Source organism: Myotis myotis, unplaced genomic scaffold (genome assembly GCF_014108235.1).
Source record: "Myotis myotis isolate mMyoMyo1 unplaced genomic scaffold, mMyoMyo1.p scaffold_m19_p_17, whole genome shotgun sequence".
Taxonomy (NCBI): domain Eukaryota; kingdom Metazoa; phylum Chordata; class Mammalia; order Chiroptera; family Vespertilionidae; genus Myotis; species Myotis myotis.
Window position 1 is genome coordinate 17,472,276 of NW_023416321.1, and position 14,864 is coordinate 17,487,139.

Below are 14,864 nucleotides of genomic sequence, written 5' to 3' on the forward strand. Positions count from 1 at the left end.
CACACTGATGTCTCTCTCTCCCTTCCTCTCTCTTAAATCAATTAAATAAATGTCCTCAGGTGAGGATTAAAAAAAACAAACAAACCACCAACATATATATATGGTGGCTAATTTTCCTTTATTTACAATTCTAGGAGACAAGAGACTATGACTTGCATAAGAAACAACTAGTTTAAATCAACTATTGCCACAGTAGTGTTAATGTTTAGTATACAACAAAAATATCTTGAACTAACAAAAATGTTTAACAAATAAGGGCTTCCTGTCTCAATATTAAATGACTACCATTTGAAATACTTTAAATATTAAAATTTAATATTTTTTCAGGAAATTAGTACTGCCAATCATAGCTGGTAGGTTACAAGCAAATTTTATATCTGTGTATCTTTGAGAGAGAACCTACAGTTTTTATGTCAGATTTTTCTCCAAGAGGTCTATGACCTATAAACAAGTTAACAATCATACTGTTAAAGGAACTTTCTATGTTGATACAGGTTGGCATATCATCAGTTTAGGAACATGAGACCAGCAAAGCAGCTCACCATTTCGATGTTGCTCATGCTGGTCCTTCTCCTGATGTGGGTTCTGTGGCTGCCCTATGCTGACAGGGGGATGATGCCCAAGGCCATAAGGTAGAGGAGACCCCCGTCCATGCGTCTGTAAGAGGTTCATATTGTAGGCCATTGCTGCCTGATGTGTAATGATTCGAGGATCAACTGCAAACCTACCCTGGTATCCTGTCCATGGTACCTAGGTTATCACAAAAAACAAAATAACTTCATTATATACATTTTGGAAGGCAAACTGCTATAGGAAAAAGCAAACTCACAAAGAGAGGTGTTAATTTTATCAAAATGAATAACTACAGTCAATGCTAATGCTAACAATTGACAGAATTACTGCTACATCTCAACTAGCCTGAAATGGCTCCCTGAATCTTTAGTGTGTAAGGGAAAATTTATCACTTAACAGGTTAGAAAGAAACTGAGAACTTAAAATTGGTAATTATTTTTTGAAGCATTAAATCATCTTATAGTCTTGAATCATTTCCCCTCAATCTGAATGTATACATGTCACAGATTATCCTGAAAATTATCTTTTAAAGTCCTAAGTGAATTGTTAGTATTTAATAGACTGAATAAGAGAACAGGGGGAAAAATTAAGAAAAAATTTAGTCTAAGGAGTCTCAACTCAAAAAATAGGTATTCCACCCTTAATATAAATAACCCAATCATTTAATGTTCATGTATGATATAGGCAAAATTTTAAAAGGTCATTAATTTAATCAATGCTTTTGATTAGTTCAACTCTTCCTTTAAATACAGAAACAGAAACTCTCTTTAGGTGTGTGTATATATGTATATAATCCCTGTATATTAACATAAAAGGGATAAATACAAATGACATCTGAGCTACCTCCCTATTATTTTATTATAACTGCTAAATGCAGACTTGAGAAATCTTATATAATAAAAGCCTCTTTGACCTAGTAAAATGAAATATAAATCCTAAGGGACTTACTATTTAAAGCAGATGATGTATAATGTTGCCAGGCTGTCTGGGAAGAAATAACTCAGCTAAAATTGAAATCTGTGGGGAGTGGGCATGAATTACGTATTTCTTACTGACAGTTCTTCTCATTGGCTGCTGTGATTGTGAACTATCTTGATCAGTATGGCTAGAAATGTTTGCAGCTTGACATTTTTCCACTTTGGGGGTGTGGGCAGGGGTGCCAAAGATCTTGGCAATGATCACCTCTGCCTGAAATTACAGCACTTTCCTTAAGTGAAAGAAAGGTTTTCTAGGCTAAAATTCCTGAATTTGGAAATATTAGTATATCAGAAAATTAACAAAATTATTAAAATATTCAGTATGTTAAAGGAAATAAAAATGGGGTTTTACACAAGATGGAAGCTCTCTAAAGATTAGAGTCGTAGGAAGGATTTAATAATGTTTTTAAGTACCAATAAGATTTCATAAGGTGTGGATTTCTCTGATAAATTTAGATTCAAGGGAGTTAGACTAATCTAACCTTCTTTGCCTCCTCCAAAGAACTGTATTTCTTAGGAAGAGTTAGTGAATTATCTATATATATAAAAGCCTAAGCAACCATAATGATTGAACTACCAGAATGACCTGTCGCTATGACATGCACTGACCACCAGGGGGCAGATGCTCAATGCAGGAGCTGCCCCATGGTAGTCAGTGCACTCCCACAGCCACCCTTCCCTGGCTGGCCAACCTCCCATGGTCTCTCTCCCCCGCCCCGGGCTGGGACGAGGAACTGGGAGTCGGTGGTGGTGGGTGCGGCCCCTTTCCCAGGGGGGCCGAGGGCCAGCTCCCACCTCGGGGCCGGTGGCCAACCTCCCATGCCCCATCCTTCCGCCAAATCGGCCTGCTGCGGTGGCAGCACAGTGGCGAGGGAAGGAGGAGGGGGGAAGTGGGGAACCACACGTTGGCGGTGTCAGCGGCAGGCGTCTGTTCCTTCTGCGCCCAGACCAGCGACCATCATCTCCTCTCCTGACCCCGCCGGGGCCTTGGGGCCCTGATCACCCCAGCCCTGATCGCAGGCCAGGCTTAGGGTCCCTACTCATGCACAAATTTCGTGCACCGGGCCTCTAGTACAAGAATAAAATACAAAAGATCCAAGAAAAACATCACTTTACAAAACAAGAGACCAATTTACTAACTCTGTTAACTTTTGGCTCAATTTCCCAGTAAAAATATTTTAAAAGAGTACAAAGGCTTCTCAATCAAAATATCCAATTTACAGATTTCTTCATAGCCACTAATAATCTAGTAAGCAAAAATTCACATTTCTTTAGTCATTTCAAAATTAGAAGGTTAAAGATAATAACTGCTTTAAAAGAAACTTACAGGCATTGAAAAGTTTTTATAAAAAGCTGGTAGGACACTATATGGGACAGTCACTACTTTAGTGAAGCCTATTTTATTTTATTCAATAGAAAGTATCTCAAACATCCACTTACAGGTAAAGGCACCGACATAACTACATTCCCTCCATAGACAGCAGGTACATAAAGAATACTTGTCCCAGTGTGAGGATCTATTCTCTGGACAGGGCTTGGAGATTTTCCCAAATTTGGATGAGGTCCAAGAGGGGGTGGAGGAGTATATGCTCTAATAGGATTGCCAATAAGAACGGAAGGATTGGGTTGAACTGAAAAAAAAAAATAGAGAAAGGGTATACTCACTAGCTGTACATATTCACCTAGACAAAAACAATTCAAATCATCCAACAGCAAAATATATTTCCCAAGTTTGCCACGAGATATCTTATAATCAAAGAATTATTAGTGTGGAAGAGTAATGCATATTAAAAAAACATAACATAACCATTTTAAAATGTTCCCTAAAATTAGCTTGAGATATGCAAAGTATTTCTTTTATAAACTAGCATATTTTTAAATGTCTTCTGAGGCTGGAGATGTGTCCTTCAAGAGAGAAAACCACGCGTACACCTACACTCTCAGTAAACATTCTTCCAAGACTAGGAAAATATATACAAGTCTTCAGAATAAAGTTTTGACTTGCAATTGTAATAAAGCCACAAACAAAATGAAGTATAAACAATTATTATTTTAAAAGCAAAATTCTGCAACATTTTAAATAACTGATATAAACTTTATCTTGAATTCTGTATGACCCAACATTTGTAGGATATAAGTATGTTCCAAAAACTTAGGTTACATAGAAGGCTTAAATGTTTTTCCTGTTTCTGGATATGTACTTTGGTACCTACAAAATCACCCCTTATAAGAAATGACATATGAGCCCTGGCCATGTGGCTCAGTTGGTTGGAGCGTCATCCTGCACACTAAAAGGTCAGGGCACATATCTGGGTTGTAGGTTTGATCACTGGTGGGGATGTGTACAGGAGACAACTGATCAATATTTCTCTCTCACACTGATGTTTCTCTCTCTTTCTAAAAATATTTCTCTCTCAATAGAAATATTCCCTTGGGTGAGGATTAAAAAAGAAGAAAGAAATGACATATGAATAGAAGAGTTAAATGAGTTCCAAAGTGTCCGTGTGTGTGTGTGTGTGTGTGTGTGTGTGTGTGTGTGTGTGTGTTTCCCTCTTCCCACCTTTCTCTTTCGAACGATGAAATCTGTGGTAAATACCATATCATAAAAGTGAGTTTTCATAGGGCTGTTTCCACTTACCAATTCCATCATTCTGGAAATGATCATTCTGGGTATGTTGGAGGCTTTTCCCCTTTACAGAAAAAAAACCACAAAACACATTTAATATTAGAGAACAATACCAGTTCCTATGCAAATCACATGTATACAGCAACAATTAAAATGTAAAGACTACAAGCTCATAATTAATAACTATTAAACTATTCTGAACTTTTTTTTTAAATATTAAAGTCATGGTGTTACATGTTCTCAGCTCCAAGTTAAGGATATCTAAAATTCTTTTTTCATAGTAATCTATATATATAAAACCCTAATATGCAAATAGACCGAACGGCAGAACAACCGGTCACTATGACATGCGCTGACCACCAGGGGGCGCGCACGGACTATGGCGGGCGTCGGCCATGGTGGGATGGTGGAGCAGGTGAGCGGGGGTGCCAGACCAAGGCGGGGGGCCAGTCTCTGTCATCAGGGCAAGCCTCTGGTGGTTACTAAAAATTCTTTGCTCCCACGCACCGTGGTCCTGGCTGGCACTTGCACCTGCTGCCGGCGCCAGCCCCACTCACACCTGCAGCCGATGCTGGAGCCACTACTCATACCCGCTGCCGGAGCCTAGTGCCAGTCCTGATTGCTCGGCACCACCAGCGGGTGCGAGTGGTGGCTGCCAGCCCTGATCACCCAAGGGCTTCTCCACCACCTCGTTCCTGAGGGGTGATCGGGACAGCAGCTACCACTTGCACCCTCTGACAGCACCAGCCCTGCTCGCACCTGCTGCTGGCGCCAGCCCCAATCACTCCGCACTGTCAGCAGGTGCAAGCGAGGCCAACACTGTCAGCATGTGGGAGCAGCGGCGGCGAGAGCAGGGCTGCCGGCAGAGAGGGGGCCAGGGGGCAGCGGCAGGAGGGGCCAGGCGGGGGGGCAGAGGATGGGCCGAGACCCGCCCCTATGCCCATTGCAGCCTCGTGGCCCACAGTTCCTTTCAAGGTACATGAATTTGTGCACTGGGCCCCTAGTTTTTTATAAAAAGAAACACGCAACCAATACAACTTAAACCTAAATTCTACTCCTTTGCAGTTTCTCTGTAAATTTTGTATGAAATAAATAACAAAATGTAAAAGTTGTATTTCAAGGAGAAAATATTAGTCTTCAATTCTTGAGGATGAGAACCTTTAAAACATGGCCCTAGCTGGTTTGGCTCAGTGGATAGAGCGTCAGCCTGCGGACTGAAGGCTCCCGGGTTCAATTCCAGTCAAGGGCACATGCCTGGGTTGTGGGATCAATCCCCAGTAGGGGGCGTGCAGGAGGCAGCCTATCAATGACTCTCTGTCATCACTGATGTTTCTATCTCTCCCTCTCTCTCCCTTCCTCTCTGAAATCAATAAAAATATATTTAAAAAAAAACACAGTAACATGAATGTAACTATAGTTTGGGAATGACAATAATTTGAGTATGATTCATGGCATCTTCAAGTGTAAAATTTACTGGAAAAAAAAACAGAAAGACACACTGATATAATGTACTTAAGAGAATATACAAATTTTCCAGAAAGCAATTTGACAATACCTATTGAAAGCATCCAAAATGTACATACACTTTAACCCAGTAATTGCACTTCCAGAGATGTCTCCAAATGAAATAATAATGAATTTGGCACAGATGTTGATCACAGCATTATTTATACATGGGATGATATGTTAACAACCTAAATGTCCATCAATGAAGGATTTACTAAGTAAGCAATGGCAGATTCATATAATGGTATACTAGTCTACTGTTAAAAATGATGACTTTGGGGCAGAAACAGTATTTGAAGAGACAATAGTTCTGAATTTGTGGACTTGGCTAAAAAAATTCTTTCTCTTTCCATTGGCTAAATGTAATACATAAAGCCTTTAAAAAACACAAGCAGCACATTATACAATTTACCCTTAGACACATACAAATTGCCATTTGTACATTATATCTGAAAACTAAAGGGGGAGATAATAATATCAATAGCAAGAAGAAAAATCCATTCTTGACTAGAGCAAAAGTACAGCGATGCTTCATTTATCTCTGTCAGCAACATTAAATATTCAGATCAGTACTAAACATCAAAGGTCAGTTGGTTAGTTATGAATGTGAAAGGACAGCTAAGTTCTAACTTTAAAAAGTAAAAAAAAAAAGTCAAAATAGAATCATATTTGATTCATTAGCCAGAAGAGAGTCTTCTCAGTGACTGCCTCTAGCTATAAAAACCAACTTCTGAGGAACAGAGAAGTGATGAGAAAGGAGGAGAGTGAAAGGAGAAGACGGCAGGCACCAGAGCTGGCCGAGAAGTGGGGAGGTCAGAAGCAGAGCAATTAGAAGCGACAGCAGGAGCAGTCAGGGCACACACTGACAGAGGAAACAAGAGCCGAGGACACAGAAGATAAGGCAGTTCTAAGCGGGTGATAAGCCGTTTAGATTTCTTAGTCTCTAAGAACCCATCAATCAGGGGCAACTGCGTAGTATGTGAAGAAAACACAGGGATTTAGGCAGGGTGGGAGGCAGAATGGCCCCCCAAAGATGTCCACACCCTAGTCCCTAGGACCCTTGAATATGTCATGTTATGTGGCAAAAGAGACTTTGCAGATATAATTAAAGTTATGGACTTAATATAAGATTATCCTGGAGCATCTGGATGGACATAATCTATTCACATGAACCCTAAAAGTAGAGCAATTTCTCCAGTTGGAGTCAGAAGATGCAGCAGAAGGAAAGGAAAGATGAGGTGGAAGGGGAAGTCAGAGAGGTTCTAAGCGAGAGAAGGCTCTGAGATGCGGGGGCCACATGTGAGAACTGGAGAATAGGTAATATTCAGAAATGGAGCCTTTGAAAAGACCAAAGCATTATTTGATAGGTTTTAGTCTGTGAGTTGTTTTTCACCATCTATCCTCTGAATAGTTTTATAGTGTATGAATCTGTTCGATTTTATCAAAGCTTCCAAACACTGCTCCCAGCAAGTGCCCTAGGAGGAAGCAGAATGGAGACAGGGATATTGGTTTCCCCCTGCTAATTCTGCAGGTCCCATGAAACAGACATTGTTATAAATGATTCTTGGAGGGAGTGAGGCAATGAGGATTGGCTGGAGGACTCACTCCTGGATCCCCTAACATTCTGTACCTTTGCTAAACCTTGTCACAGAACTGACTATCTTTGTGAGGAGAACAGTTACTTGCTAAGCAGCAAAAGGTGTGTTTTGTTGGCAAACACAGCCCTGAGGTAGCCGCTCCTGGAACATTTCTGACCATGACCCAGCTGCTGACTATTTTATCTATATGAAATCTTACTTGGGTTTGAAAACTTAGTCTAACATTGACAATACTCATTTTTAAGATTTCTTATGCCCAGAACTGTGTTGAAAGTTAAACAATTAAGAAATCTAGGGGAAAATCATATGGCTTAGTATCATGTTTTCAGAAATAGCACCTTTTTCTAACAATGAAGTAAGTTTTCCTTTATCAAAAGACTCCAGCACATAAAATAAATTATCTAGGATTTGTTTCAAAATTTTCTAGTGGGTATATGTGGTGGTGGTGGAGTGGAGGAAGTAGAATATAGATGAAACAAGATTAAGTTAATCATTAATAAAGTTGAATAAGAAATTTGTTATACTATTCTCTATTTAAGTAAATGTTTGAAATTTTCTATAATAGAAAATTAAATAAAAAGGGACACCAGTGCAAATTCAAACCTCAAAACAATTTCATGGAAATAAAAAAGAATACAGGGAGAGGAAGGAGGTAAGGTGATAGAAATAACCTTTGGTTCACAATACCTCAGTTATTTATACTACTGATTATTGCATATGACATAAATAATAATTTACAATAACCAGGTAGATAGATGATTTGGTGAACCACTGTGCTATTGATATAAAAATAACAGATACTATCTACTGATTCAGTGAAGATTCTCTAAAAAGTTTTTAAAATTGGGGAGGTGGCTGCTTTGGACTTTAATTACACAATTTTCTCATTGAAAGAAAAAAAGCCACACTGCTGGCTGCATCATACCCATTATTCACTTATCAGATACTTACTGAGCACCCACTATGTGCAGAAAGTGGGGCTAGACTTCAGGGAGTTTATGGTTTTGGAAGAGCAAGTGGATTCAACATATATTTTCTTCACCTTTCAAATAAAACCAGCCCAGCGGTTTGGCTCAGTGATTAAGCATTGACCTATGAACCAAGAGGTTACTGGTTCGATTTCTGGTCAGGGCACATGCCCGGTTTGCTGGGTTTCAGGCTCAACCCCGAGTAGGGAGCGTTCAGGAGTCAGCCGATCAGTAGATGTGTTTCTCATCAATGTTTCTATCTCTCTACCAGTCTCCCTTCCTCTCTCTAAAATCAATAAAAACATATTTAAAAAAAGCAAATTGCAGGATCTTGCTTAGGATCAGCAGACATTTGCTATGATGGCTTGAATCTAGCTGAATCTAAAGCACATTAATTGATGCTCACTTTGCTCAATTAAAGGAAGAGTTTATTGTATTTAAGAATGTGCAAAGGGCCGAGACCGGTTTGGCTCAGTGGATAGAGCGTCGGCCTGTGGACTGAAGGGTCCCGGGTTTGATTCCGGTCAAGGGCGTGTACCTGGGTTGCGGGCATATCCCCAGTGGGAGATGTGCAGGAGGCAGCTGATCGATGTTTCTCTCTCATCGATGTTTCTAACTCTCTATCTCTCTCCCTTCCTCTCTGTAAAAAATCAATAAAATATATTAAAAAAAAAAAAAAAAGAATGTGCAAAGGGTAAAATGACTTTGCAACATTTTAAATAAAAATAAAATGTAAACATTTCTACCTGGGGTCCTTACTCTCACATACCCAAAGCTTAAAGCCTTTTGCATAAACTCTTTCTTGAACTTCACTCACTCATCTAAAAAATACTTCAAAGCACCTAAGATGAGCCACACGTTGTACTAGGCACAGAGGCTAGAGAGCGGTAACTAATACAGGCAAAAATCTCTGCCCTAATGGAGCACATATTCTAGTTTTTGACATGTCTCCCCACTACCTCCACCCACTAAGTAGACCCCTAAACAAGATCTGGCCATTACCCTCCAACATCTGCCACTGGAGGCTAATTTGCTTATCTCTACTTCTCTAGCACCTACCATAATGGCTGGCATGTAGAAGAAACTTAACTGTTTGATTAAAAAAATATATTATTTATTAATAGTTTAAGCTTTAGAAATCTAGAAGGTTCATTTAAGTAAAATTCTTAATCCCCTAGTAACCCCAAGTCACTAACGCATTATTGTACACTAGAGGCCCGGTGCATGAATTCATGCACCAGTGGGTCCCTCGGCCTGGCCTGTGGGATTGGGCAGAAACCGGCTCTCTGACATTCCCCAAGGGGTCCCGGATTGTGAGAGGGCGCAGGCCAGGCCAAGCGACCCCACCAGTGCACAATCGGGGCCAGGGAGGGACGTGGGAAGTTGGCCAGCCTGAGAGGGACCACAGGAGGGCTCCAGGGCATGTCCGGCCCATCTCATTCAGTCCCAATCAGCTGGATCCCAGCAGCAAGCTGTCTACCCCCTGGTTGGCAGTGCACGTCATAGCGACTGGTCAACCGACTGACTGCCCCATGGTGGTCAGTGCACATCATAGTAAGTGGTTGAGCAGCCTTAGCATATCATTAGCATCTTACACTTTGATTGTCTGAACAGCCGACTGGTGGACTGGACACTTAGCATATTAGGTTTTTATTATATAGGATTAGGTTCATTTTTATTAAACTAAGAATATACAACAGTATATTACATAGAAAGTAGTTCTATTTTCGGCTTCATACCGATTTAGCTAAAAAACTTTCCAGATAATAAACCATTAATTATTGCTTACACATTAGGTTTTACATTTTTTAAATGAAGCCCAAAACTGACATACTCTATTAAATACACCAAAACACTGGAACAAATACTAAACATGTCATTCTCACAACTTTCTGTCCTAGATGATAAGTGAATTTTTTTTTCAGGCAGTATAGTAAATAAACCAGCTGTCTCTGCCCAAAATAACTATGGTTCAAAAGTAGAAATGGCTTTGACTTTCCCACCTCCACTTCCTCTGACTGGATTACTTCTTCTACAACAAATATAGGTCAAAATCAACTAAAGTAACCTTCAAGAAGTTGGCCAAATTTTCTCACTGTGGCAAATACCACTTGAAATGAACCAGTATTGAAATGAACATGTCTAGTATTGTAGAACATACAAAGTGTGCTCTCAATTAATTTTGGCTGATCAATTGCAAGTAACATGGCCAATGCTCAACTATCCACATGGACCTAGAATGATGGTTTTTGTTATCCACATAATAAATACGGATTTCAAAACAGATAACTCATTTTATAGAAGATTTGTACTTCTAGGCATACTTAATCAAGAAAGGATTAGACCTATTTTCTTCACACAGATATCGTTATGTTATTCCTTACAAAAATATATTTTTAATAAGTGTGCTAGTCTAGTCTTTTAAATTTGCTTTGTATTATTCACATCTTGCTAAAGTAAGTCTATCAGTAGAGAGGACTAGGATATTATATTATTCAAAGGATACAAGAAGAAATCAGGTAAGTGAAAACTTTTTGAGGATGACCATGACATTAACCATGGCTAAACACCACATTGTATTTCCACACTAGACAACTTCCTTTCAGAAACTATTTGCTGAATACCTAAAGTAACTAGCAGCTCAATAAACCTTTGACACCTCTGCACTTTTCTCTCACTTTAGCCTCTTCAAATTTCATTAACAGGCTTTACCTTCGGGGGTGATTGCTGCAGCTTGTTGGCACTTCCTGAATGCTGCAGTCTTAGGGCCCGGGGGATAAATTCGGGTGCCAGTGGATTCAACACATATGTCTTCTTTAGTTCTAAAGCCTCTAGTTGAGCTTTGATCTGTTCAAAAGTGATTCCGTGTAGGCTATTATTTTCATGACACAGGGCAATAAACCGCTCCCAAAACTTCCTACAGAAAAGATTGAGAAGATCAGTTTACTATTTCAGTGGGTGAGAGCACAGAAATAAACATAAGCTACTGAAGAGCATTTCAAATTTCCTTCCCCCTCCCTAACTCCTCAGGTTCGATATTCATCTGTGATTCAGATATAATCTTCCCACTAAATCATAAAACTTCAGAGGTTGATTCTGAAATGAGAGCCATGTCTAGTATGCTCTCAATTAATTTTGGCTGATCAATCGCAAGTAACATGGCCAATGCTCAACTATCCCCATGGACCTAGAATGATGGTTTTTGTTATCCACATAATAAATAAGGATTTCAAAAAACATAACTCATTTTATAGAAGATTTGTACTTCTAGGCATACTTATATATACATATATGTACACAGATACATTATATACACATACACATATCATATATATCACACACATACACATGCACACGCAAATTAAACTAGTTTAAATTATAGAGCCAACGTAGCCTGGTGCTGGATAACAAAGAAAAGCCAACTCAGGACATAAATCTGATATACAAAGTAGATAAACCCCTCATGAGGATTCTTAAGAAATAACTAGCTATTCCTGTATTTTTCTCTTACTTAACAAATGCTTGTCACAAGCACAAGTTATCACATTGACTAAGTTGAGTTAAATTAATTATGAAAAATACAGGAAGTTGGAGCACTAATTTTAATGCTGATTATTCATTTCCTAATCACATTAATAAATATTAAAGGAGAAAAATACATTCAAAACTTGTTGTAGTTGTATACTGTTGCTCCTAGAGGTGAAAATTGATCTCTAATGTAAATAAAATATTAAAAACAGATTATAAAAGACAACATATAAAATGTTTAAAAATTTTAAATGACTATTGTAAATATGCATGCCTATCTTTAATATGAGATTCAAATAATGTTTTATTATGCTATAAAAGATACGTGAAATGGATTCCCAAGTTGGTATCCTTGTGTCCATGTGGATAGCAGGTAATCAAGATGGCTTCAAGAAGCATAAGTGAAAAGGTTTATATTATAAAAGTTAGCATATGAATGAAAATTAGGTTATTAATATATTCATAAAACTTTGCAGTTTGATTTTCAAAGTATGTTTCTCTCACCTATGTCTTCTACCATCTTTTCTAATTTCTTAAAGATGAGTTTAAAAGATGGGTCCTGAAAAAATTTCAGGCCCAAATGCCAACAACAGGAAAAGTAGAAAATGCTACAAAATATTATCATGCATTCTTGACAATAAGTCATAAAGGCTAACAATTTAGTCATTCAGTTATAGGATGTGTGTGTTTTTAAGAAACACACACTAAAATTTGCTCTTTATTTTTTATTCTTAAGCACTCTTCTGAAGGAATCAAGAAATTTTTTTCCTCATAGTCTAATAGCTAAGGAAGGACTACCTTTAATTAGCACTCAGGATCTAAAAATCCATAAACTTTCCCACCTTTTTGATTTAAAAAGCCACAATATTCAACTGTATGAATATTTATCAACACAATTCTACTACATGCTGTATTCAAAAGGAAGTTTTTGGTCTAATTGATAAAATATCAGTTTTATAAGAGTGTCATTTCATATCTGTATGAAACCTCAAGACACACTAACACAACAAGGAGAGAATGGATTGGCTTTTATTCTAGCTCAGTTGTTAATATCAATTTCTTACAATATATTTTCAGCTTACTTGGCCAAAATACTAGAACTTTGCTCTATTTTCAAGCTACCTTTTAAACTCTATACTTTCTTCCTATACTGCCCTCACTGACCTCAAATGCAAGGAACAGGAGTTGAAGTCCCTTCAAACAACCTCAGACTCAACAAGAAGCTAGTAGCTCCCTGACAGTCTTTGTCTGCAAAAACTCAGGAATCTCAAAGCAGCAGCCTTTACACTGAAAGTCTCCAATTCAGAAGTAATACTAAACACTGTAAGTTAATCAAGTTAAACTAGTTCTGAAAGTAACCTGAAATTTCCATTTGAAATCTCACTTCTATTTTTTTTTTAAATATATTTTATTGATTTTTTACAGAGAGGAAGGGAGAGAGATAGAGAGCCAGAAACATCTTTGAGAGAGAAACATCGATCAGCTGCCTCCTGCACATCTCCCACTGGGGATGTGCCCGCAACCCAGGCACATGCCCTTGACCGGAATCGAACCTGGGACCTTTCAGTCCGCAGGCTGATGCTCTATCCACTGAGCCAAACCGGTTTCGGCTCACTTCTATTTTAATTGCCCCATTGATATAGCAAAATTGGTCAAGAGCCTGGATTCCAGAACTAGACTGCTTGGATTCAAAGTGGCTGTCATTCATTCAGTAGCTGTGTGACTTCAGGCAAATTACTTAACTTCTCTTTGTACCTCAGTTTCTTCATGTGTAAAATAGGGCACCAACAGTATTATTATTAAACTTTTTATTATTGAAATATTTTATTATCAACAGTATTATATTTTATTATTGAGAAGACTTCTCACTTTTAAACTTCTCAGAAAAAGATTTTTATTCCTTTAAAAATTATTTGTTTTAAAGCTAAAACTTTTCATTTTTTCTCTCTTTGTAAAGGCTCAAGACTATTTGCACTGACCTTGAATTCCTTAATACTTTAATGAAGCACTATGCATGGCATCATAAGACATTTCTGAACACTTAACTGAAAGATCAATTGAGAATTTCATCTACGCTCAAAATGAGAATAAGAATTCACCACTAAGGCTTCACCAAGTCTTAGACCCTCCCTAAAATCTGAACCTATTTTTTATGTTAACAATTTTTTCAAGTGTGTCTCTACACTTTAAGTATTTCAAAAGACATAACATTAGTTTTAATCACTACATGGATGCAAAATTTGGTTTTATTTTTTATGCTTCAAGGATCACTGATAAAACATTGAAAAATCACTTGATGTCCTTAGTTGACAGAGTGTGTGTGTTTGTGTGTGTGTGTATGCAGACACACATACACACACCTCTACACATATGTGAAATACATTTATATCTCACAGAGTAAATGGAACTTGCAAATAAAGAAACTCAGCTAAATAGAAGACCTTCCCCAAACACATTGGTTTGGAGACATGTATGACTCCCCTCCTTGCCTCTCTCCATTTATAGATTTATCCTGGGAAAGGCAGGGTAAACCAGTGAGAAGAGCTTGGGTTTTCAAGTCAATCTGACATCTGTGTGAGTGAACCACTTAACAGCTATGTGACCCTGGCAGTAATTTCAACTCTCTGAATCAGGCAGCCCATCTAAAATGAAAATAAAACACCCACATTGCAGGGCTGTCGGGATGACTGAACATGGCAAAGTATGCAAAACACTTAACCTAGCACCTGGCACAGAGAAAGCTATCAATAAACAGTAGCTATCCTATATAATAAAAGAGTAATATGCAAATTAACCCTAACAAAACTACCAGGAACGACGGGTCGCTATGATGAGCACTGACCACCAGGGGGCAGATGCTCAACGCAGGAGCTGCCCCCTGGTGGTCAGTGCACTTCCACAGGGGGAGCTCCACTCAGTCACAAGCAGGGCTGATGGCTGCGAGCACAACAGTGGTGGCGGGAGCTTCTCCCACCTCTTTGGCAGCACTAAGGATGTCGGGCCTAAGCCATCAGTCGGACATCTCCTGAGGGCCTAAGTTGGCAGGTGGACATCCCCCAAGGGGTCCCAGTCTGCGAGAGGGCACAGG

The 14,864-nt window shown here is 38.8% G+C and overlaps 1 protein-coding gene across 11 annotated transcripts in view; it reads right to left on the reverse strand.

Moving 5' to 3' along the window:
• HELZ (helicase with zinc finger) overlaps positions 1 to 14,864 on the reverse strand; it is a 124,792-nt gene that overhangs the window by 33,233 nt on the left and 76,695 nt on the right. For all 11 annotated transcript variants that reach the window (XM_036339890.1, XM_036339887.1, XM_036339889.1 and 8 more), the window contains 4 exons: positions 10,961 to 11,165; positions 4,189 to 4,240; positions 2,991 to 3,181; positions 543 to 750 (listed from right to left, as the gene is read on the reverse strand). In XM_036339890.1, coding sequence (XP_036195783.1) covers positions 543 to 750; positions 2,991 to 3,181; positions 4,189 to 4,240; positions 10,961 to 11,165 — 656 coding nt within the window. The remainder of the gene's footprint in view (positions 1 to 542; positions 751 to 2,990; positions 3,182 to 4,188; positions 4,241 to 10,960; positions 11,166 to 14,864) is intronic.